At 42.6% G+C, this 26,358-nt stretch overlaps 1 protein-coding gene across 3 annotated transcripts in view; it reads right to left on the bottom strand.

The window, feature by feature from the left end:
• Positions 1-239: 239 nt before the first annotated feature.
• ESRP1 (epithelial splicing regulatory protein 1) overlaps positions 240-26,358 on the bottom strand; it is a 61,455-nt gene continuing 35,336 nt past the window's right edge. For 2 of the 3 annotated variants that reach the window (XM_032787203.2, XM_032787204.2), the window contains exons 13-15: positions 24,862-25,027; positions 1,674-1,782; positions 240-646 (exon numbers count right to left, since the gene is read on the bottom strand). In XM_032787203.2, the coding sequence (XP_032643094.1) occupies positions 1,692-1,782; positions 24,862-25,027 (257 nt within the window). In that variant the 3' untranslated portion in view covers positions 240-646; positions 1,674-1,691. Of the gene's footprint in view, positions 647-1,673; positions 1,783-24,488; positions 24,518-24,861; positions 25,028-26,358 lie in introns of all 3 variants that reach the window. The other variant, XM_075061981.1, reaches the window with a different exon arrangement.

Below are 26,358 nucleotides of genomic sequence, written 5' to 3'. Positions count from 1 at the left end.
ATTTTCAGGTAATCATTTTACATTCATATCCATTTCTGCACTGTGTAAAGTAATCCAGGCTAGAATCTGTCAAAGTATACAGAGGGTTTTTTTGCACAGAACAATCAAATATGTATAAGACAAGAAAACAATGTTTTATAAAAATATTGAATGCATAATTAAAGGTCCTTTATATATATTATATATATATATATATATATATATATATATATATTTTAAAATGTTAAACTGTGTGCAAATTAGATAAAAAACTTGGGCTTAATGGATGTTTCAAACATACTTCTGTATATTAACACAATGTCCTTAATCTAGAAAGTTTAATCTAAACTATAATTCTAATGTGAAAAGCATTTTAATACTTTCTGTATAGACAAAAAAAATAAAAATCAGGACTCGTGATCTCTGAACTTGTGATCTCAGTGAAGGGCTCAGTGGTTCCAGTGACAATTTGTGTATGTGAGTCTCTGTGGACATTGTGTATTTCATATTTTAAAAATTAGATACAGGTCAATGATGATGATTTCCAAGGTTCTGGTGATTTCTTATGAACGGCTGGCTTGACCAAAAGAAGAACTAGGAATGTAATCAAACAATCTCCAGTTGTCTGGCTGTAGTTGTTCACAAACATCAGAAAGCTAGGAGGAATCTGCATGAAATACACAATGAATCTGAATGTTATTTATGAACATCGGTTTTGTTCTGCTCTTATTCATTGTTTCCTTAACATGAAGTCTATCATTTCTTACAATAAAGTGATAATTATAATAATGAACAGTGAAAACTGAATTTTTGGAAGCCTCCAGATCATGCAAAATTTACTACTTTACATACAAACACTATAGCTTTTTTACTAGAAAGGGTGGGACACATTTAATTAACACACAAATCCTGGTTTATTCAACAAAGCACACTCCTTAGGTTATCAGACTATGATATTGGGCTTTAGCAACCCAGCTAATGAATCTGTATGGGTAACCCTTAACTAGCTGAAATGTTTCATCTTGTTTAAAATGGCTGTGGTGGATTCTGCGCTAGATTCAAGGAGAAAAAAGTTACTGTAACTTTGCTGCTACTGCATCCGTGTAAGTGAAGATTTACATGTAGAAGTTAATTATGCTCATGGGATAGCCCGCCTTTCTGCAAATGGAAAGGGCCAAGCAAAAACTGCATTTGTTGGGAACGGAACATAATCACTTCTCCCCGATTACATATCTAGTTTTAAAAACCAAATCCCACCTGGCATCTGAGACCAGAGTTGCCAAATTCATGTTTTATGCCAAAATGCAACTTTGGGAATAAGATTCTTTACTCTAAAGAGGTTCTTTTCCTTAAGTCTTCACCCCTCACTTTCTTCTGAAGACTACTTACTCCAGCACCACTGGCAACGCACCATGGTTTTAGAAGAACTGGGACGTAGACTGCCTACACAGCAAGTGCCAGTTGTGGGTACAAGTGCCTTAGATAGGCAAGTGTTGTCAGGGAACCAAGAGACCATTTCAAATCAGTAAGTGACATTACATGTTCTGTGAAGATTACAGAAACAGAGTGCAATTTTCAAAGGAGGAGAATGTATTGACAGCTGGCAAGGTGCCGATACACACGCGGAGTTAAAGGCAGTTAACTGTAATAGTAATCAGACATCCAAGTAATATGCTAGGGTTCTTCATCCTTACCGTCTCTTCTAAGTCAGTCTAACTGCTGGGACCTTTAAATGCAAATCCATTCTTTGGGCATTGTCCTTGCCGTGCCATTTGTGTGTACAAGTCCATCCTCTGCTGCATGCTAGAATGCAAGTTAAGTTGTACATGATCAGAAGCAGGGCAAAAATTTTCAACAGGAACAGGAAAAGGCAGCCATAAATTTTTGTTAAAGCTCAGGGCATGCTTCAGACTACAGATTTACAAATCTAAAGTATTTGTAATGCTCTCTGTCACCATGGTAGACTGCAAAAAACAACTCAGCAACAGCAGTGATGCTGCAGAATCAGCCTCATCTAATAACCTAAAGGACTAGTAAACAGAACGTTGTCAAACTAGGTTGGTCAGTTGGGACCTGTCTCAAATAAAAGGCTCGGACAATCTTAAGAGAACATCTTCAGAAAATAAAGACAGACTGTCTAGGAAAGACATTTCCCTAACAAATGCAATACAAATGTAACAAGGGGATAGCCACCACCAGCTTAGCAGATACGTGATTCAGCAATGTACACCTGTTTGCAAGTCTCTGAAAGGAAAAGTTGAGAACTTTGCCACTAGGTGGAGCCTTACAGACTCTCCACCACCATATTTTATCGTAGCATGCATTAACAAATCTTTATATTGAGTGAAACTAAAGCTAGCATCTTCTTCTCCCACCTACCTCCTCCAGTGAAAACTATATGTAAATTCAAAGACAAAAAACCTACCATAACGTCCTCCCTATATATCTGCTTGTCTCTTATCAAATCAACCCCACTCATTTGCTCCGCCAGCAACACTTAACATCAGTTTGTCCACTTTGCCAGGTTCACAAATACCTTCACACTTTCTTTCACTACTCCTATTGCAAAGATGTCCTCCTCAAACTAATTCATAAAATCTACTAGCAATGCCATCAAAAATCTCTCCTCAAGATTCACTTTTACCAAGATGCCTACAGTGAAGCTGCTAGCACGGATTATCAATCATTCATTTATATACTTAAAAAAAAACATGACTCAAAACCTACAAGTTATGCACACAAGCTTGTCTATAGAGCCATGTACTTCCCTCATTGTTACCTTTCTTCCTCCATTCCTTCAGAGTGTTCTACGTGCTTGAATCTTTTCTTAATTTAGGGCACCTGATCATCTCTTGTCTACGTAGCACTAAAAGTGAATTATCAGCAGGGATGGCACTTAAACCATTATTAAAACATCAGATAAGTGATATGGATGTAGGTACAGGGTCACACTATTGGAGAGGAATTTTCAGAGGTTTCACCACACAATCTACCACTAGATTAGAAGTTAAACTCAGAGTATTAAAACAGACACAGGGACTGGAAGATTAATAATAATAAGTAGGTTAATCTCATGACCAAGGGATAAATGGGCGTTTTGCAAAAACTATTCATATCACAGCTTCATGTCTGGAAAGCTGGTAGCTCTTCAGCACTGCATTTGTGTGTCTTAGCACTTCTACCTTCAGATGTAGCCCATTTTCAGGTTTTCGATGTCCACTGAAAGAGTTATTGACTGAACAGTTCAGCTGAGAAGGTATCTGAAAGATTTTGTTCTAGTAATCCAGTACAAGAGCTATATACAGATGGTCAGTATTTCAGTTTAAGATCACATACTACATAAGTAGAAGCAGTATTACTGTTTAGATCTATCAATAAATGGGTATTGCTTTCAAAGAGTATTATATATCTTAGATGGAATAATGTTATTTAAAAAGAAGTTTAAAACCATGACTCCTAGTTAAGCTATTTATCTGGGAGTAAAGAGGAAATCCTGCCTTCCTGCCACCAAAACATTTCGAAATCATGTGGCTTTATGCTTTCCTCTGCAGCGTTTAGATGAGCCATTAATGATACAGGATATTTCATTAGACAGATCTTTGTGTTCTGATTTGGCAATTCCGACAGTATTCTTTATGCACTACAGTAGCAGATAATATGTATGAAATTTCAGGGTACATTTATGTTCACACCGTTGTAACCTAATCAGTATAAATGGGATTTCTCCCATAAACTATTAATTGAATAGCTTTGTGGCACTACCCTAATTAACATTATCCCTTTAGCCAGAGTGGTCAAGAGCTACAAGAATGTATGAAATCTTTTGCTATTCTGAACTGTAAAACTATCTTAAATGCACAGAAAGGGAGTAATATAGGATTATTTATGCTATAGGATTCCATTCACCCTTGCAGAATCTTCATACAAATAGAACACTGTCATCTCCTCCCGTCTCCTTTAAAGTTTGACAGAAAATAGCATATAGCATGATAGATTTTCTAGCTCAGTTCAGGGAGGAACCAAAACGGCAAAAAAAGGCGTGCTTTTTTACATCAAGAGCTCTATTCCTAATCCTGTTGGGGACAAAGTACAGATAGTTTTTATGTTGCCATAGCTAGTTAAGGTAAAACTACCTATCCTTTGTCTCCACTAGGATTTTATAACGAGATAGCTCTCTCACTTTTTTTGCGGTGAAGACACAGCCCAGCTCTTAACTTAGAAAAGTAGTAGAGAGTTTAGGTTGACCGTAGCTAACAAAGCCTGCTCTTTTTCAGGCTGTATCTATACTACAGGTGTTACAGTGGCACTGCTACCATGCCATAGGTCTGCCACTGTAGCGCCAGTAGCGTAGATACTTCTTACAGCAAGAGGGGTTTTTAGCATTGCTGTTGACCACCACCTACCTAAGCAGCAGCAGCTACTTCAATGGAAGCATTCTTCTGTCAGCCTAGCTACATCTATACCAGGGGTTAGGCTGACAGCTACAGCCTTCCTGTGGATGAAAGGTAAGACCTTAGTTCAGGTTTAGATCTCGTGTACATGGGAAAGTTTTACCAGTTAAAACAGTTTTATATCAGTACAACTCCCTGTGTGCACACCTCAATAAAAAAAGTATACTTTTCCTGTCCAGACATGTCCTTAGCCACCACCTAAACACAAAAGTTTTAAATGCACACCACCAGCTGTACCTAAAGTTGACCATTTCCTAGGCAAAACAGCTTCACCTTAAAGAATCTCAGCACTCTCATGCTGAAGACGAGTCAGGATGGATTCTCCCCTCTGATGTAACATTACCAGCATCCAGTAGGAACAAGCACTTGCATGTTTTATGTGGCGACAGGAAGGTTATGTAGCAACACTGCCACTCTTGACATACAATTATATTATGCAAAAAGGTTGTGTGTGTAAGACTAGTTTTTTGCCATAAGAGAGGAGGCACCTTATGAAACTAAGCTGCAGTACAGAGAGCTTCCTAAAGGCTTGAACAAAAATCTGATATTTGGAAAGCTCGGAGTTTAACAGAAAGATGCTTTTCAGGTGAGTAATATCAGAATTGAGTAGAGGATACCATCTCCACTGCAGACCCTTCCTTGTGAGAGTAGGTCTTTAGCCTTGGCTCTAACCAATAGTGTCTAAACCAGCCTTTTCCAGCAGTGTTTTGGAAACTGCAGTAGTCCACAATGATTCCCAAAACAAAATATGATTTCTTTTTAAGAGGTAATTTCTGAAGTGTTAACATTCAAGTTTTCACATGCCCCCAAACTGGATTTTGCTATGCAGACAGTATTTACATGCCCAAATCAGGTAGATAATACTTGAAGAGTTCCCCAGCTTTCATCATGTGGAATTCCTTATACAGAAATATTTTATTGGGGAGCACCTCCCTCTCCTATTGGCAACTCAGCAATTGCTTATGTGGAAAGATTATTAGGAAAGTATTTATTATAGTTGCAGCTGTCTTTGAATGTAGTTTAACAGGTGGAAACAGGGAGCAGTCAGTATACTTTGATCAACCAGCTCTCTGCAGACCTCCAGGTAATGCTCTGTGGACAATGAGGGAAATTGCTGGTCTACCCAGTTTGGGCACATCAAGTGCCATTTGCATGAACAAATCTGAATTTGGGAGAGGCATACATTTAGCTGCACAAGTTGAAGCCAGACACTTTCTAGATTTTCAGTTCTCCAACTATATGGACTAAACTTCCAAATCTTTTCCTACAACTCTTTCTATGGCTTGAGTTTCTCTTCCCTTAAACAAGCAACTGGTCTCAAATTGTAATCTTAAAGATTTATCTTAAGATAATTAATTTAAAGACAGTTAACAGGAGCACTGAAGTTTTTCCGCCTTCAAGCTACTCTTCCAAGATTACTAGATCAAGTTAAGAATTTCCTTAACTCCAGAACTATAAGCCAGGCCCTGCATTTTGACCATCATGCCATGCTGAGGAGGGACATTAGTGTTAGCAGCTGAAAGGGAGTAGCCAAGGGTATGAGGTGAACCTGGGGGACTAAAGGGAAAACACAGTAAGACAATGCAACTTTGTCACTTACTGGTTTTTGTTTATTTTGTTTTTCTAATTGAGTAATCTCCTTTTCTATGGCTGGGGTTCCTCTGAATCCTTAACAGAGTTACTGAGATCCTCTCTACTCTGCCAATTTGGAACTTCAGCTTTGAGACTCAATGAACTCATTATCCTTCTTGCCAAGGAGGACTGGAGACATCTCCCTGATAAGCCATATCAGCCTAGACAGGGAGAAGAGTCATAGATGAGCAAGGTTTCAGATTTCTCCATGAGCAGCACTCCGATGCCCTCACAGCACTCCCAGGCCCTTGTTGGCTTAGGACAGTGGTTTTCAACCTTTTTTCATTTGCAGATCCCTAAAAAATTTTGAATAGAGGTGCAAACCTCATTGGAAATCTTAGATAGTTTGCAGACTGCCAAGGGTCTGTGGACCATAGGTTGAAAACCACTGGCCTAGGAAGTAAGACTTGGAGCAGGAGCTGGACACAGATTTCCGGTACCACTACTTAAATTATGGTAGCACTTAAAGGCTTTAACAAAGATAAGGGCCCCATTGTGCTAGGCACTAATAAAAAAAGGCCTATGAAGGACTTACAATCTAACTCAACCATCCAGCTCAGCTCAATTATTAATAAACGTAGAATATAAAACATTCCATCTTCAACAATCCTTAAAGCTGAAACTACGTACACCATTTAGGGTTACCAAGCTTCCTTAAATTTTGAAAAGTCACCTCCTTGAGAGGGTTCCAAGACCTACAAGTCTACCTTTCAGAGGACTAAAGGGTTTTGAAATATCCTTTGGGCTGACACAAGGACAGACTGTTTTGTCGTATCACAGCACAATGGCAATGTGTGCACATTTGACTTGCAGTGTCAACTTAAAGTGCAGTGTCTGTAAACACTCACTACTGAAATGCAGTTCAAATGGTAGGAAAAAACACTAACAATTTTAAGAATACAAAACTATATCAACAGTTTGTGGTGCAAGGTAATACACCACTTCCAGCTTAGAACACAAAGTGAATTTCATACAGGCATAATGAAATTGTTGAAGTTATCACAAGTGTTCCAGCCAAATGCTAACACCCTACAGTCTTACAAAACTTGCCCTAAGATCTTTAAAATTACCAGAAGGGAATAGAACTATATATTTTTCCACTCAAACTGGAACATTTATATCAATATTTCAGAAGATGGACAGTTGACTTGATAAACAGGAAACTGTACAGAGTACTTTGAACAGTGATTAAGATGGTCCTGTGAAGCCTTTTACAATTACTCCAGCTTTGCAAACAGGCTATTTAACACTTTCAGAATTGAGCCCTACATTAACCTCTATATTAGTTCACCGTCTAGTTTAGCGTTTTACCTGCAACACAAGCTGAAAAGCCATACTAGGCCACCATTTCTTCGTGATTTGCCCTCAGTATAGACCAGAAATAATATAACAAATGGATTCTGAAAGCTATTTAGTTCTAGAGCAAGAGCTAGTGATGCTTTTGCAATCAAGCTCTTTCCAATAAATTGTACAACCATCTACCTAGACTTCAATATCTGCCATTTAATCACTGATACCTACACAAAATTATTCTCCACAACAACTGCCCCTCTTTCTATATTTTTTTGACTCTAGCTTACCAGCCCATATTTTGAGATCAGACCAACTGCCCTTCAGAAACACTGAAGTCATTAGGAACTGATGCACCATCCAAATTTGTTACAAACATACATTTTGTAGTTAATGAAATGTCATGGCATATCTAATAGACACTGCATCTCTCATTATTGCTCAGTGCATAACTACTATCTCTCTGTATAAGATAAACAGAATTGGAAAACAAAAAGCGACAGGAATGGACCCAGTAGTACTTCTCTGCCAGTATTGTGGGAATGCTCTGATTTGAATAATTTTTGGAACTCTAGCAACCTGCCATTGGGGAATGTTTAGGGAAGAGTGAGTATTGCTGGGTGCCTCTTGAAAGGTACATCCAACTGTAATTGGAAAAAGTCTCATTCTCTAGAGACTAAAATATGTCAATAAGCATGTAACCTGCAGGAGGGGTTTCTAGCCCCAGTTACAGCACTCTCCCCTACCCCCTACAGCTACAGGAGTTATCTATTAATATATATCAGAAAAACAAAAAAGACTGGAGATCACACATTGGAACATGGAATCTTCACTTAACTCCTCTTCACTAACAATAACTGAACTGTATTTCTATAGAAGAGCAGAAGGAAGAGCCATCTTTAAACTGAACCTTGCAAAAACCAATGAGTACAAAATTGTAGAAACTTCTAATAAGTCTACGTTCATGAACACCATGACCAATATCAGTCACAAGTGCTTGTATGTTGCCATCACTGCTACGTAACATTTAGTGTTATGGTGCAAGATGTTGTGGAAGTTTCAGACTGTTACGGAACCACAGCACACAAAGTGACAGATGCATCATCTATTTTAAAAACCAACCAACCACCACCTCATGCTGAATGATGTAATTTAGACAGCAGCTGGCATCTTCCTCACAAGTCATTTTTCGCCACTGAATATTCAGAAGTGGGGATTGGTTTCGATGCCTTTTAGATGAACATAAATATGCTTTGCACTTACAGCAACTTTCAAGGATCTCAGTGAGTGTTACAGACTTTACACCTCAAAGTTAGTCCAGGATTAGCTACATTCTAGAGATTAGCAAAATTGGCAGAGATTGATTTACCCCCTAAGTCTCACAAGAAATCAGTGACAAACCTTGGGTCTCTCCTTAAGAACAAGGGCATTCTTCCTCCATGACCAGCTATTGGAAGTACATTTGTTCTTTATCATTAATGCTTTGCTAGTGCGCATACTCGGAGATCAGGGTCTCAACATACTGGCTGCTATATGAACATAAGATAAGGGCTGCAAGATTAGTTTAAGATGTTGATAATCTTCAGAGGCATTTAACTACTATAAAAAGAACAGGAGTACTTGTGGCACCTTAGAGACTAACAAATTTATTTCAGCATAAGCTTTTGTGGGCTGTATGTATAAATATCTTGTGTGTTCCATTCTATGCATCCAAAAAAGTGAGCTGTAGCCCACGAAAGCTTATGCTGAAATAAATTTGTTAGTCTCTAAGGTGCCACAAGGACTCCTGTTCTTCTTGCGGATACAGACTAACACGGCTGCTACGCTGAAACTTAACTACTATAGTTCACCCTTACTATTGCAGTCCTCAGAAAGGTGAACAAATTTATGGGAAGCATCATGGCTACGATACGTTTTTACATGCTCTAACAGGAAATTCTGTGATGAATTCCAGTTTCCTGCACTATGAGTACCAAGAGCACACCTGTCTTTTTCAGCTGAAGACACGGATTGTGACAGAAGAAATTTAACAAACTCATGACTTCTATCCCTGCTGACAACTTGTCAGTCTCTGAACATTGGCCTTTCATCACCTAGCATTTGATTTAAAGGAAAACTCCAGTAACAAGGAGGCTCTTATCCTCTCTGATGCCAACCACTAGAGAGAGACCTCATGCTGCCCAAAACAGCGCATTAAGCATGTTCATAAGTAAGTAACCACAGATCTTGGATGCTTGTGTTATACTAGTCTGAAAAAAAATCTAAGTTTACAAGCATCATCCAGCTTTTTGAAAGGAATTTATTTTAAACTCAGGAAACAATGTGTTACAAACCACTAGGTATACTTGCTCTTAGTTTGGTCAGTGGCACAAGAATTTACAAGGCAAAAAGCTATTCTTGCTGTGTGAAAAGTGTATTGTGTTTAAAATGTAGGTCTGATTAAGATGAGTGCTTTAACAAGAACTTTGGCGTTGGAAGATTAGAGCCACTGTTTAAAATGATTAAAAACAGTATTAGAGCTCACTGGGAGAAACGGGGGAAAAAAGTGTCTCTATGCAGATTTAATTTATTCATGACAGAGCCCCTACACCAAGTGGTATAAAAATTTTCTGGTTTACTTTTTTTTTTGGGGGGGGGGGGGGGGGGGAAGTGTGGTTTTCCATTGTTCTAGGCACTAGTACACAAAGAATTACAAATAAATTCATTGTCCATTCAGGATTAAACCAAACTGACAAGCCATCCCCTTAATCCTATTACTCGCAGTCTTTTGAGAAGAAAGAACAAACAGAGCCAGAGCCTGTTGACTTGCTGTCAGACCAAGCTGTTGAGATATAGAAAATGTTTCCTGGAGAGTTAATTACACCCCAGATAGCTTAATTTTCCCTCTTAACACTTGATTAGACACTAAAACCTTGTCTACACTACACAGTTTTGTCAACAAAACAGTGGAGGTGTACATGCAACAATACTCCTCCCACTGATTTAACTCTCCTTCTACACCGACATAATAAAACCTCCTCAATGAGTGGCACAAAGTTAGAGTGACGCAGTCACTTTAGACACTGCACTTGCTTACGTTGCCCTAAAGTGGCCTCCAGGAGGCGTCCCACAATACCCACCATGACTGCTCTGATAAGCAGTTTCTACTCCGCTGCCCTGAAGCCAGGTACACAGGTATGCACCCCTCCCCCTTTAAAGCCCCAGACATTTTTTAAATTCCACTTCCTGTTTGCTCAGCTCACATCTCCCCAGCTGACCATCCTGGCTTTTGGCAGCAAACGGGCTGCCATGTGGAGTACCCCAGAGTTGCTGAATCCGGTGAGTCTGTAGGCAGAGGAGGCTGTGCAGTTGCAGCTCTGATCCAGCCATAGGAACTTTGCTCGTGGCATAGATGAGAAGGGGCATGAAAGGGACACAAAGCAGTGCTGTGATAAGATCAAATAACAGAAGGCAATGGAGGCCAACCATATCTCAGTTGGGGCGTGGAAAACATGCCACTTCTACAAGGAACTGCATCCCATCCTTGGTGGCAACTCCACCTCCACCACCAAGAGCTCTGTGGCTATTTTGGGGGGGACTGGTGGCAGCGACCAGTGGAGTCAACCCCGAGGATGAAGTGATGGACGAGGATGTGGGACAGGCAATAGGCTTGTCCAGTGGTATGGAGAGCCAGGACATCTTTTTGACTCCAGAGGGATCTAGCCAGTCCCATTCAGATCTGGTGTGCCTCAAGGAGAAGAGGGAAGCTCCCGCAAGTACTCATCTTTCTTTGAAAGAGCACAGTTACGTAAGCTACAGGTGTTCTTTATTTTGTTACATGATGCACATGGGAGAAGAGATCGAAATTAACAACACTAGATACTGTTTGCATCTGCTTTGCATTACCTTTTGCAGCTATGCAGTGGGAGTCCTGTGGAAAAGTTGGGTAATACACGCCAAAATCCCCCAGGAATCTTCCACAGAGATCTGTAGGAAGCTTTCCTGTAGATACTGTGCAATCCTCTGCTGAAGGTTCCTTGGCAGAGCTGCTTTGTTTCTTCTCCTGTTGTAGTAAACTTTGCACTGCCAATTGGCAACTACATCTGGAGGAACAAATGCAGCACAGAGGCGAGCAGCATACAGACTCGTTCTGAAGGTGCACGTATACAGGAGAAGCACTCTCACATCTTTGGTTACCCTCAGTAGTGTGTGATTCAGCTTCGATCACCCTTGCCTGTGGAAAATGGTGCCACTTTTCAGAATAGTGTCTTGCAGGCTCTTGTACAGATCCCCTTCTGAAGCCACTCTGACCCTGTCTTGTCTTGCAGGCTCTTTCTCCCCCAGGCCAAACTCACCATGTTTAATGTTCTGGCTGTGCTGAATGTTTGCCAAGTGAGAAAGAGGTGTATGTAACTTATGATTCACTACTGAGTACACACACACACAATACTGACTGTATATTGTTTCTCTTGCTTCTGCCCTTGAGGGCCAGCTCCTATACACTGGCAGAGCACCTCCATCAGATAAGTAGGTGAAAGAGTAGGAGGAGCAAGGAGGACATGTTTTGGGAATTGCCGCAATCGTCAGATCAGGCAGATAGTGAGTGAAGACCATGGAGAGAGAAAACTACAAACTGATAGCCAAGACAGAAGACAGGGTCAGGAGTGGATAAAGCAGCTCATAGAGGACCTAACAAAGATGCTGCTGTCCCTGACTGCACTGCAGGCAGAACACATGCATGCTCAACCCTCACCTGCAATCCGTAGAGAACTACATTCCATGCCCTCCTCAAACTCCACCCGTACATTCACTGCCTATCGCAGTACCTTTCACTCCTCCCCAGGGACATTTTCCACAACAACAGCTGAACTTGCACGCAGCTGTGAGATCCTCACTTCGAGTGCTGCTCATTGTCATGTCGCTGCAGCCGAGGGTGCTACAGGAGTTGGCAGAGCCGTTGGCCACTATCTCTGAAAATTCATGGCGATCGGGGGAGGTCCCGGATGACTGGAAAAAGGCGAATGTAGTGTCCATCTTTAAAAAAAGGGAAGGAGGAGGATCCAGGGAACTACAGGCCAGTCAGCCTCACCTCAGTCCCTGGAAAAATCATGGAGCAGGTCCTCAAAGAATCAATTCTGAAGCACTTAGAGGAAAGTGATCAGGAACAGTCAGCATGGATTCACCAAGGGCAAGTCATGCCTCACTAACCTAATTGCCTTCTATGAGGAGATAACCGACTCCGTGGATGAGGGGAAAGCAGTGGATGTGTTATTCCTTGACTTCAGCAAAGTTTTTGATATGGTCTCCTACAGTATTCTTGCTGGCAGGTCAAAGTAGTATGGGCTGGATGAATGGACTATAAAGGTAGATAGAAAACTGGCTAGATCATTGGGCTCAACAGGTAGTGATCAATGGCTCCATGTCTAGTTGGCAACTGGTATCAAGCGGAGTGCCCCAAGGGTCAGTCCTGGGGCCATTTTTGTTCAATATCTTCATTAATGATCTGGTGGATGGCGTGGACTGCATCCTCAGCAAGTTTGTAGATGACAGAAAACTGGGAGGAGTGGTAGGGATAGGATACAGACAAATTAGACAAATTAGAGGATTGAGCCAAAAGAAATCTGATGAGGTTCAGCAAGGACAAGTGCAGAGTCCTGCATTTAGGATGGAAGAATCCCATGCACTGCTACAGACTAGGGACTGGCTAGGCAGTAGTTCTGCAGAAAAGGACCTAGCGGTTACAGTGAACAAGAAGCTGGATATGAGTCAACAGTGTGCCCTTGTTGCCAAGAAGGTAAACGGCATTTTGGGCTGTATAAGTAGGGGCATTGCCAGCAGATTGAGGGACGTGATCATTCCCCTCTATTCAACATTGGTGAGGCCTCATCTGGAGAACTGTGTCCAGTTTTAGGCCCACACTACAAGACAGAAGTGGAAAAATTGGAAAGAGTCCAGCAGAGGGCAACAAAAGTGATTAGGGGGCTGGAGCACATGATTTATGAGGAGAGGCTGAGGGAACTGGGATTGTTTAGTCTGCAGAAGAGTAGAATTACGGAGGATTTGACAGCTGCTTTCAACTACCTGAAAGGGGGTATCAAAGAGGATGGATCTAGATTGTTTTCAGTGGTACCATATGACAGAACAAGGAGTAATGATCTCAAGTTGCAGTGGGGGAGGTTTAGGTTGGATATTAGGGAAAAAAAACTTTCACTAGGAGAGTAGTGAAGCACTGGAATGGGTTACCTAGGGAGGTGGTGGAATCTCCTTCCTTAGAGGTTTTAAAGGTCAGACTTGACAAAGCCCTGTCTAGGATGATTTAGTTGGGGATTGGTCCTGCTTTGAGCAGGGGATTGGATTAGATGATCTCGAGGTCCTTTCCACCCTTAATATTCCACGATTCTATGTCCCTATAAGAAATGTTAATCTGTGTATTGCTGTTTAATAAAAATTTAGACTCATAAAGACAGTGATTCTTTGTGACCTACAGAGTGTGGTTGCAACAGATATACAAATACTGTGGCAATTGCTACATTTGCATAGCACAGTTAATAAGCAGGAATCATTACAAGAGTTATTGAAGGTGGCAAGCAACCAATGCTGGGATCAATTCATTACAGAAAGACACATTCCTGGTGCTCATTGTCAAAATGATGCTTCCAAGCCTTCCTGATTTGGATAGCACCTGCTGTGCTCCTCTAATTGTCCTGATATCTGACTGCTCAAAATCAGCTGCCAGGTGATCCACCTCAACCTTCCACCCCTGGAGAAACTTTTACCCCTTGGCTTCACAAACGTTATGCAGAACACATCAGGCTGCTATGACCATGGCAATATTTTCCTCACTGTGGTCTAACATGCCGAAGAAGCAGTGCCAACAATGCTTTAATCTGCCAAATGCACATTCTATGGTCATTCTGCACCTGCTGAGTCTGTTGAAGTACTCCTTGCTGCTGTCAACGTTTCCAGTGAGAGGTTTCATGAGCTAAAGGAGTAAAGGGTAGGCTGGGTCTCCCAGGATCACTTTGGGCATTTCCACATCCCCTAGTGGAATCTTCTGGTCTGGGAAGAAAGTCCCTGAATGCAGCTTTCTATACAGGCTAGTGGTCCTGAAGATGTGCGCGTCATGCACCTTCACTGACCACCCCACACTGATGTCAGTGAAATGACTCCAGTGATCCACTTGTGTCTGAAATACCATAGAGAGGTTGCCTTCTCTGTTGATATACTTCGTCACAAGATGGTCTGGGGCCAAAATTGGGATGTGTGCGCCATCTACTGCCCCACCGCAGTTAAGGAACCCCATTGCCGCAAAGTCATCCTCTATTTCATGCACATTACCCAGAGTCACAGTCCTTTATAGCAGGAGATGATTAATGGCCCTGCATACTTGCATCACTGTGATTCTCACAGTGGACTTCACAACTCCAAAGTGATTTGCAACTGACCAATAGCAGTCCAGAATTGCCAGCTTCTACACGGTGATCACCACTCACTTTTCCACCCTTAAAGCTGCTCTCATTTTGGTGTTCTTGTGCCACAGGGCACGGGCAAGCTCCACACACAGTTCAGGGAAGGTGGCTTTGCACATACAAAAATTCTGCAGCTACTGCTCATCATCCCATACCTGCATCACAATTCAATTCCACCACTTGGTGCTTGTTTCCCAAATTCACTAGTGATAGTCCACTGTGTGCAGCTCTCTGCGAATGACATCAGTTTGAATTGTTTCTTTCAATGGCACACAGCAGGGCAGGCAGTATAGATTCCTGTTCAGATTCGCAGCTCATGAAATGCTCTATGATCAGCCATGTTGTGTTCATAATGCTTATCACAAGACTGGTGAGCAGCACAGGATCCATGCTTTCAGACAGAGAGGGCAGGTGTAAAGTGTACAGGCACAGCTGAAAAACGGTCCGAAATGCAGTTGGAAGCCCTTGGAATTATGGAACAGAGAAAACAGTCATGGATGCAGTGATCCTTCCCCATGATGCACTGCAATCCATCCTCAGAACTCCTAATGGGAGAAGGTGATGATTTGCATAGTGGGATAGCTATCCACAGTGCTCAAGCACCAACCGTGGATGCATTCTGCTGACACAAGGTGTGTTGTGTGAACATGCACAAGCAATGCAATTGCAGCAGTTTATGATTAATGTAACAAGTTGACTCAATTCTCACATTATTTTCTTATATATCACACACATGTATTCCTGTACATTGACAAGCTTTTTTTATTATTAAAAACTATAGCACCAGTACAGGGGTCAGCAACCTTTGACACGTAGCCCATCAGGGTATTCCGCTGATGGGCCGTGAGATATTTTGTTTACATTGACTGTCCGCAGGCACAGCCCCCTTCGGCTCCCAGTGGCTGCAGTTCACCATTTCCAGCAAATGGAAGCTGCCGGGGGCATTCCTGCAGACGGTCAACGTAAACAAAATGTCTCGCAGCCTGCCAGCAAATTATCCTGATGGGCTGAATGCCGAAGGTTGCCGACCCTGGCACTAGTACATTGAAAGCAAGACAGTTGAAACTGTCTCCCTCAGGGGCTTGTGATAAGCACAAGAAAACCTGGAGGGGTGGGGCAGTATAGAGAGAATTGAAAAAGAAAAGAAAAGAAAAGAAAGAAAGAAAGAAAAGGAGTAGAGCAGTATGTCAACGACGGAATCAGCCATTATAGAAATCTTTGACCTTGTCAACACAAGCTGTTGAACCTTTCGGTAATAGGTCAAAGAGGCTTTCCTTATTTCCATAAATGCTCACTTATTAGATTTATTGGCCAATGTTTGGTCATTAGCTACTGACTCCTTATTGCTTTTCCATGTACATGCATTTAAATATACGATTTAGTACTGAGGGACCCACTCCTTCCCCTTGCACTTACTTCACATTTGCTGCATTATTTTCAGTTCCAGAAAACATCATTAAAAAGAAAGGTTAAGGTTACTCAAGGACAAAAAGAAAAAAAAAAAAAAAAAAAAAAAAAAAAAAAAGGACTTCCTTATCCCATCATTTACAAAACCCAAGGGAGTAAGTCTTATACTGCTCACATAAATGCCTCTTTCCATATGATAGTTTTTTATTGCAACTAAACAAGCCACATACATTTTTATTAAATAAATTAAGACTTCTCCTAAACATTAGAACATATTTAGTTAGTGCCCTAATAGAAACTATCAAATGGAAAAAGTCAGCTGATTTATTAAGAAAGTAGAATTTTGAGATAAACTAGTTACAGTTGATGTTCTTTGGAATAGTATCACATTTAATTTCCTAGGAATAGTGTACAACTGTCAATTAAAGATAACTTTATGGGCATATTTGGACTTGCTTTGGAGGCTGATCAATACATGAAATTGTTGTGTATCTACAGGCCCTGGTCCTGAGCAGCTTGCAGTAGGACCCCTGCACCTACATAGAACCCCCTTAACTGCAGTGTAGGGGCACTGCACAGGTAGACCCTTATGCCTGTATGAATTGTTTTATAGGGTCATAGTTCTCGTTTTTTTCCAGAAGTATGGTTTGTTGTGTATGTGTTGTGGACTCAAAGAAAGAATAATAAGTTAAGTGAGAATTAAGGTTGCATATCTTATTGAGAAAGATTATTTGTTTTATGTGGCCTGCGTTTAGCTATTCTTTTCCTTGCTTTTACATTAAGTGGTTGAGTTTGGTAAGTGACATGATAGGCAAGTGTAGCAAACTTAACTAATTTTAAGATGGTTTAGTTTTGGAATTTCTTACATTTTTTTTTCCACACAGATAAATGTGAGCTGTACATCCTGGTTCAGTAAAATGTAACCCCTCTGTGCTAGGGTGTCTACCTCACACAGGACTGGAAAGGGTTAAGATAGGCAGGTGGGCCAATTAACTCCACAGGCTGCACCTGGAAGAGGAACAGGGAATTGACTGGAAGCAGGCTCATCTGGAGGGTTTTACATAAGCCAGGAGGCTGGCAACAGAAGGGGAAAACAGCAAGATAAGACAGTGAAGGCCTTGGCTGCTGACGAGGACCCCTGAGCTAGAACCCAGAGTAGAGGGCGTGGCCAGGTTCCTCTACCAGCCACTGGGGACATGGCAGTGGGCCAGGTTCCTCTACCAGCCACTGGGGACATGGCAGTGGACTACTTAGTCCAAATTGTTCTGGAAAGACTTTGTTACCCCCCCGGAAGTGGAAATCACATAGTGACCCCAGCCGGACAGCTGAGTCACAAAGAGGCTTTGGTTCTTGGAGTGAGACGGATCTGCAGGATGTGAGTACGACAGGATAGACCCTGCACTGGGGAGAGCTAATACCCAGGAGGAGGCACCACCAGCAGCAAGTGCACTCATGGCACCATCTTGTCAAAGTTATTCATTTAAAGTAATGAGCAGTGCTTCTGGGCTCTCAGCTCCTGCACAGCTCAACCTATACTTCAGGTCTTTGGTGATGAACACCTCTATTAGCCACCATTCTAGGGTGAATGGTACCCTCAACATCTTCTAGGAAACAGCATCTCTTGGGGCCTAGCTCGGAATCCTTACCCAGAGACTCCACATGGAACTCTGGAAGCACAGTTAAGCAAAGCAATGTTTCCCTCCCCACTGAAAGTTTCCCCCGTAGATTCACACTGTTGGGATGGTCACTACTTCCCCCGTATAATACCCTCTGAACACAACACAGGGGAAAGCTAATTCCAAATGGCTTCCATGAACTGCTTCTAGAAAGTTTCAGGGATAATGCTTGCATCAAGAATGGGGTTGCCTATGATTTACCTCAAAGAGAGAGAGCTATTTGACAACTTTTTTTAAATTGCAGAATAGAACTTAGATAATTTGACTCACAAGAAGCGAAGACTGTGTAAAAAGTGATGGGAAAGGACTCTTGGGTTTGTGGTCCACTACTGGTATCAACGTTGTTTAACCCCCTCCTGTAAGTTCCCACTAGAACATATGGTACTAGAATGCACTTCAGTTATTGGTGGCTAGGGATGAAGGTAATGCAACACAGTTTGTTTAGTACAGACAGAAATTAAGAGCTGTTTAATGAGAATTTTCTGTTAGATATTTTTTAGGGAGGTTGACTGTTTTGGCAGGATATGTTGTTAAAGTTTGCCTTGGGCTTCCAGCAAACAATGGCAGATATGCATAGCATGTCTCAGAAAGGATACTTCATGCTGTAAAAGATTGTATGGATGGCTTCGGAGCACCAACAGTAGACCACCTAAAGAGGTTTAGATTATCCATCCGATATTCCACTTACTAAGGCCACATCTACTCTACAAACTTTGGTTGATGCAAGTTATGTGGCATAAAGCTACCACAGTTCATATATTCCTCGTGCACAGGCATACTTAGCTCCTTATATTGGCACTGCAGGTACTCACCAGGAGTGCTTGTGTCGATGCACAGTGCAGTGCACCATGGGTAGGTATCCCAGTGTACAATCCACCACCATCCAGCACACTGTCTTTTGGGCAAGTTTCGGCAACGCCTGGTGAGGCAGAGATGAGTTGCACATGGAGGACAGGGAACAAAGTCAACTTCTCAGCATGCAACTATAATTTTTGCACCTTAAAAAACAACACAAAAAAATTCACATGGCCCTCCTTACCGTCCACCATCTCTGACAGAAGCACAGAGCCTGCACAGTTCTGCACTATGGTCGTAAGTGTTGCAAGCACAGAACACACGTTCCTCCAATATTTGCAGAGTTCTAAGAAGAACTGAATCAGTGGGAAATATGATAATTTATTGGAGGACAGATTGCTGTGAATCAATTCTAAGGCTGTTGGTGGTGTTCAGAGCAGCTGCAGATGGTGGATTGTCGCTTCTGGGCCTGAGAAATGAGCACTGACTGTAGGATGCCATCATAATGCAGGCTTGGGATGACAAGCTGTGGCTGCAGAACTTCCGGATGTGCAAGGCCATATTTCTGGATCTGTGTGCTGAGCTTGCCTCAGCCCTCAAGTGCAAGGGCACCAAAATGAGAGCTGCATTGACAATGGAATAGTGAGTGGCAATGGCACTGTGGAAACTTGCGGAGCTGGATTGCTACCAATCAGTGGGAAATCATTCTGGCGATGCAAAATCCACTGTGGGACCCACTGTCATACAAGTGTTCAGGGTCATTCATCGCCTCCTGTGATACAGGACTGTGACTCTGAGCAATGTGCAGAATGTAGTGGAAGGATTTGTAGCAATGGAGTTCCCAAACTGCTGTGGAGCAATAGATGGCACGTGTATCCATATTTTGGCACCAGGCCACCTTGCCACAGAGAACAGAAAAGACTATTTCCATAATTATGAAGTGTTGATGGATCACCAGGGATGTTTCAACAACATCAAGGTTGGCTGGTCAGATGTACATGGCGCTGTGTGCAGGTGCACTCCTAGGCTAAGCAGATCCCTGCATGGGAGCAGGTCTGGGGGAGGGGTGACTAGAATCCATCTGTCCTGGATGGAGAAAGGACTCTAGGATCCTCTCTGAGGCCCCAAGAGTCAGTCCTGGGACCGGTTTTGTTCAATATCTTCATTAATGATCTGGAAGATGGTGTGGACTGCACTCTCAGCAAGTTCGCAGATGACACTAAACTGGGAGGAGTGGTACATATGCTGCAGGGTAGGAATAGGATACAGAGGCATCTAGACAAATTAGGCCAAAAGAAATCTGATGAGGTTCAGCAAGGACAAGTGCAGAGTCCTGCATTTAGGATGGAAGAATCCCATGTACTGCTACAGACTAAGGACCAAATGGCTAGGAAGCAGTTCTGCAGAAAAAGACCTAGGGGTTACAGTGGACGAGAAGCTGGATATGAGGCAACAAGGGGACATGTTGAGAGACGATCAGCATAACGAGGGGCCTAAGGCATTTGGGCTGTATAAGTAGGGGCAATGCCCAGCAGATCGAGGGAATGAGTCATTTCCCGACTTCTTAGTTCAGCATTGGTGAGGCCTCAAATTGGGAATAACTGGGTGTGGGTGTGTCAGGTTTTGGGGGGCCCCTTTACCACAGGACACAAAAGTAATCTGCTAATAGAGGAAGGGGAAAATTGGGGAGTCTCATCAGAGGCAAAAAAATATGATGTAGGGGGGCTGGAGCACAGACTTATGAGGAGAGATGAGGGAACTGCGGAAGTTTAGCCTGCAAGAAGAGATGAGGGGGATTAATAGCTGCTTTCCCCAAAACATTTTAACCCTGAAGAGGGGGTTCCAAAGAGGATGGATCTAGACTGTTCTCAGTGGTGCCAGATGACAGAACAAGGAGTAATGGTCTCAAGTTGCAGTGGGGGAGGTTTAGGTTGGATATTAGGAAAAACTTTTTCAGGAGGAGGGTGGAGAAGCACTGGAATGGGTTACCTAGGGAGGTGGTGCAATCTCTTTCCTTAGAGGTTTTTAAGGTCACGCTTGGCAAAGCCCTGTCTGGGATGATTTAGTTGGGGATTGGTCCTGCTTTGAGCAGGGGGTTGGACTAGATGACCTCCTGAAGTCCCTTCCAACCCTTATATTCTATGATACAGATGCTCCCTGACTTACGCAAGCGTTCTGTTCTGGAACGCCTTGCACAAGTCGGGAACGTATACCTGACAATTATGCAAAAAAAGCTTACAGAACTTTTTCTGTAAGTGCGGATTGGCATAAATTGGGTTTGTGTAACCCTGGGGAATGTCTGTTCAGAAAGCTACAAGGCTGTTCAGAAAGCTACAAGGAGGGACTTCCCCACCTGCTGGATAACCATTGCCAATGTCGAAATACTAATAGTAATCCTGGGGGACACCCAATCTAGCTGTTGTTCTCCTGGCTCATGAAGCTGTACACCAGCCAGCTTGACAGCACCAAGGAAAGGTTCAACCACTGGCTCAGCAGGTGCAGAATGAGAGCTGAATGAGCTTTTGATAGATTAAACAATGCCAGTGTCACTTCATTCACAAGATTGGATCTGAATCTAACACACAAAACACAACCCCTCCCTGCCCGAATAGTTATAGCTGCCTGCTGTGTCACACATAATATCTATAAAGCAAAAGGGGGAAAATTTGCTGCTGAGTGGGAAGTGGAGTGACTGTCTGCCGAGTTTCAACAGCTAGACACAAGGGCTATTAGAAAACATCAGGCCTGAGCTATATGGCTAAAGTGAAAGAGCACTTTAACAGCAAGACGCAGTAATGCATTGTGGTGGATTGTGCTCTACCTGGTCCTGCTGTTTTGGGGTCTGTTAGGAATTGTGTGTTGCATGGTGTACATCTGTGAATATAACACTGTCAATGCACCTATTAATTTTGAAGCATTTGCTGTACATGTAGGATTATCACATTGTGTCACTAATCTTATGTGCTGTCACACTGCACAGCAAGAAGCGGGTCCTTTCAGAACTGCTAAGTTCTCTGCAGTGTATGTTGTGAACTAATAAAGATGAATTATTTTTCGAAATACAATTTTATTCAGTAACGAAGTCACTCCAAGAAGTCTGTGGAATTTAAAAGCAAATACATTAAAAACTTAAATTAATAGAACAGAACTTAAGTGGAAAGAACATTCATGCCCATTTTACCTACACATACAACAACCATGGCTGTCTCAGGTCAGTGTATGAGAAGTGCAGTTGTCCTTAATGTTCTTCAGGGTGAAGTGGTAGGAGTCAGGATGCAGCCCCCTGATACCATGTGGTATGTTGAGTGGGGTGTGTAGGGACATGATGCGGTAATGGAGTTCTTCATGAACTGCAAAGAGAGGCGAGCCCATGACTGTTGAACCTGTAGGTCCACAAGAATCTTCGGCGTCTGTTTGCTGCCAAAGAAGCCCCATCATGTCCTGGTGCATCTGATTCTGTTTTTCCTTTGGAGATTCCTGGGCCTTTCTACAGGCTACCTACAGTGTTCATCTGATGCAACATTGGCTTGGAGGATCTTGCTGAATGTGTCATCCTGAGTCCTCTTCTTTCTCCTTATCTGGCTTAGATGTTCCATAGTTGTGGCGGTGGAACCCCTGAAGGCTGAAACGGCAGCAACTGCAGATAAAACCACACAGAGGTACCATTGTCAGTATAGTCACAGTGGAAAGTGAAAGTGAAGATTCAGAAGTCCCTTCCCCTGCTCCCCTACACCAGACATGCTTATCGACACTTCTGCTACAGAGTGCTCGTGTGCAGTACCACTCACAGCACCAGCATTGGTGAGTGTCACCCACCAGCAGTGAGGGAAATGGAGGGAATTGCTCAGTTGCCTGAAGCTATGCATAAAGGGCAACAGCACTCAATGTTGGCACCATTGACCACAGATGCTGAAGGTTTTATCTGATCTCTCTCCCCTAAGGGTAACAAAGGCATAGAGCGCTGCTGGTGTCCTGAAGCCTCCCAGATCCGTATGCTGCTAGCCTGTGTACTGCAGTGGCAGTTGCCAAAGTTATTACTGTACGCAGTGTAGTTGTAGCTATGTCAGTTCCAAAATATTAACAAGACAAGGTGGGTGAAGTAATCTCTTATTGGATCACCTTCTCTTGGTGAGAGAGAAGCTTTTGAGCCACACAGAAATGTACTCAAGGCATCACTTTCCCAGACCTGAAGAAGAGCTCTGTGTGGCTTGAAAGTTTGTCTCTCTCACCAACAGAAGTTGGACCAATAAAAGATATTACCTCACACATCTTGTGTCAAGTTATTATTGGCTGGCATGGGAAAGTGTCCGTATTGCAGAGGAAGAAATAAGGCTGCCATCCTAGAAACATTCTGGAGAGGGTTGCAGAGTACTTCCATGAAAGTTTCGTCAAGATCACTCAGGAGGATTCAAGGGACATCCCTGCATACATCAACAAATTGTTCCACATGGCCCCATTATCCTACCTTTACAGGGTAATGAAAAGCAGATAACACCACCTCTTCTACTACAAGTAAATTAATGAAGAGTCAACAGCTGTGTCCTGGTAAGTTGAGGGTGCCATTATAATGGGAAATACATTTACACACTTACCCCAGGTTGCTTCCCTGCATCAGGCTCGCTTGTGCTCGACTGCCAGGACCGACTGGACTGCAGTGGAGTCTCGAACAGGTTCCTGTTCAAATTGTAGCTGGACCTCCCACTCTCATATCCCCCATCCTCCTCCATCTCTTCCTTGCCAGAGGCCTGAGACTTGGGCTTCTTGGTGGTATCCACAATGGTCTGTGGAGTGGTGGTGGGGTCTCCGCCAAGTACACCATTCAGCTCTTTGTAAAGGCTGTACATCTGCAGCTCCACACTAGATTGACTGTTGGCCTTGCTAGCCTTCTGATAACTTAACGCAGTTCCTTTGCTTTCATATGGCACCGGTGCCAGTCCCTGTCATACCCCTTCACCCACATCTCTCATGCATTCTGCTCAGATATCCACCTTTCTTTGGCAGGTCTGTAGCTATGCCTACACAGCCTCTTCTCCTCACTAGCCCAGGAGATCCAGTATCTCCAGTCTACTCCATCCTGGAGTGCCTCTGGAGCATGTAGCCTGCATGGTCAGCTGGGCAGTTGTACACAACAATGGATTGCTACTAGATGTGCTTGCCAAGCTGGATAATCGGGAAAAGCCATTTAAACAAATATGAGGCTTTAAAGGGAAGGAGGCCATTCGATTTCTGTGACCGCTGGGCATTTACCATTGTGAGCAGAGCTATCAGCATCAGGCATTGTGGGACAGCTGCTGGAGGACTGTTAGGGTTGACATACGCAACTGCGTTTACCTTCATGCTGCATCAACCTCAGTATATCGACCCCAGCCCAATGGGGAACAGCGTCACTGCGTCTCTCTAACGTGGTGCTTATATCAGTGGGAGACAAGTTTAAATGTAGACACATGCACAACTAGGTTGACGCAAGATGGCTTACATTGACTTAACTTTGTAGTGTAAACCAGGCCTCACATACAATCTCAACGGTATGAAGTATTTTGCATTCTAAACAGAACGAACCATTACTTTGTTATTGTGAAGTATACATTAAACCCACTATACCCACCCACAAGAGACTGGTGTTTGTTTCCTTTAAACCAGGAAAAGTTAAAGGTCCTCAGAGGAGAGAAATGGGGGATGGAGAGGGGAAAAGAACAGTAGTCAGTCAACTTGCACTGAAACACATGGGAATATTTACATTTATATAGCACCTTTCCCCATCCAAGTTTACAAAATCCTTTAACTGTACAGAGACACTGAAAAGCAGTTACTGCGAGGGTGGAAGGCATCAGTCAGAACACTACAGAACAAGTTGAGGGAAGGAAGAGGCAAAAAAGCAACTTAAAAAAAAAAAAAGGGACAATTCCCATGGAGAGGCAGTAACAAGCGTGTTTCGAAGTCACTTGGTCACTTTTCAAAAGTCACACGCTATTCAAGTCACCAATATTTTACACACATTAAAATTTGCCACCTGAGACGTTCTAAAACTGGAACTCCACCAGTGGATTCTGAAATAATTACCCTGATCAAATACTAAGCAGGCTATTCTCTATAGCACAAGCCTTCACCATGGCAGCTAATACTCTTTTGAGAGCTTCAAGCATTTGCTGTAAAAGGACTTTTGTTCCTGTCTCATTGCTTTACCTGGGATAGTATGTGTAATTCATGAAGAGCTGGGTGCCAGCTGGATAGTATGCTGTGGAGGGCTGAAGTGTTCGTGGATTCAAAAGCATTGAGGGCTGATAAAGGGCAGCTTCTGTTGGAATAACTGCTGCAGGAGCTGGAAGTGAGTAGGATGGAGGAGAAAGACCTAAAAGAACCGAAGGAGGATAGATTAACATGATTCACCAAACTCCAGTATATTCAGCAAGACAGCGTTGAAGTAAATCTAGGGTCTTTCCAACCTGGAAAAACTTGCTCACATTTTCATGAAGTTATCTGTGTAGAAATCACAAAAAAAAAAAAAAAAAAAAACTGTGCTAAAGCAATACACAGAAGCAACCTCTTGCTCTCAAGGTTATTATAGGGAGGCACATGATAAATTGGTTTCCTTACCCACAAAGTACAGGACACACAGTAACAGGCATAAAATTGCAGCAAGGAAAATTTAGATTAGATTAAACATCAGAAAAAACTTCCTGTCAGCGCAGTTAAACACTTGGACAAAATGCCTAGGGAGGGTGTGGAATCTCAGTCAGTGAGGTTAAGAACAGGTTAGATAAACACCTATCAGGGATCGTCTAAGTAATATCTAGTCCTGTCTCAGTGCAGGGGATTCTACTAGATGACCTACCAAAGTCCCTTCCTGCCTTACATTTCTAGGATTTTATGATTTGTGGGAACAAATTCTTCTTCCAAAGAGACGAGTTGGTTTACTGGTCTAGTTTCAGTTATCAGTTAAGTCTCCTCTCTTCAAAAGACAAGAGCAAAGCTTGTCAATATCCAAGATTGCATTATACAGGGCATTCCTACAATTTAGGAATCTTCATCCTCAACAGGCCCATTATATTATTCCTTGGTACTTCCCATCATGTCACTACTTCATTTAACAGGATAATGCAAATTCAAAAAACAAAAAGGGTGTTTCTACAAGTTGCACACATACAAGAGCTGGGAGGGCGGGGTCAGACTATTCCCCAAAGCCTTTGATACCCCGTCTAGACTACACGCCGTATCAGCGTGTTAAAATCGATTGCTCGGGGATCGATATATCCCGTCCAGATCAGACGCGATATATCGATCCCAGAGCGCGCTTAGATCGATTCCGGAACTCCACCAAAACAAACGGAGTTCCGGAATCGACATGGTGAGCTGCGCACATCGATCCCACGTGGTGAAGACGGGTAAGTAAATCGATTTTAGATATTCGATTTCAGCTACGCTATTCTCGTAGCTGAAATTGCGTATCTAAAATCGATTTTCGCGCGTAGTGTAGACCTGGCCTGAGAGTAGCGTCTCTCTCCTTCTTCCACCACCATATTCTGATTAATCTAGACAGACTAGGAATGGCAAAACTGATCACACTTTTTTTTTTTTTTTCCATATAAGGGACCAGCAGTTGTGAAGAGACCATCTGATGACTCAACTCTTCACTTCCCTCATCACAAGCAGACACGGAGAATAGCCTGTTGGAACTTTTAG

Source organism: Chelonoidis abingdonii, chromosome 2, assembly GCF_003597395.2.
Source record: "Chelonoidis abingdonii isolate Lonesome George chromosome 2, CheloAbing_2.0, whole genome shotgun sequence".
Classification (NCBI taxonomy): Eukaryota; Metazoa; Chordata; order Testudines; family Testudinidae; genus Chelonoidis; species Chelonoidis abingdonii.
The sequence above is the reverse complement of the archived record's forward strand: the minus strand, read 5'-3'. Positions and strand labels throughout refer to the sequence as shown.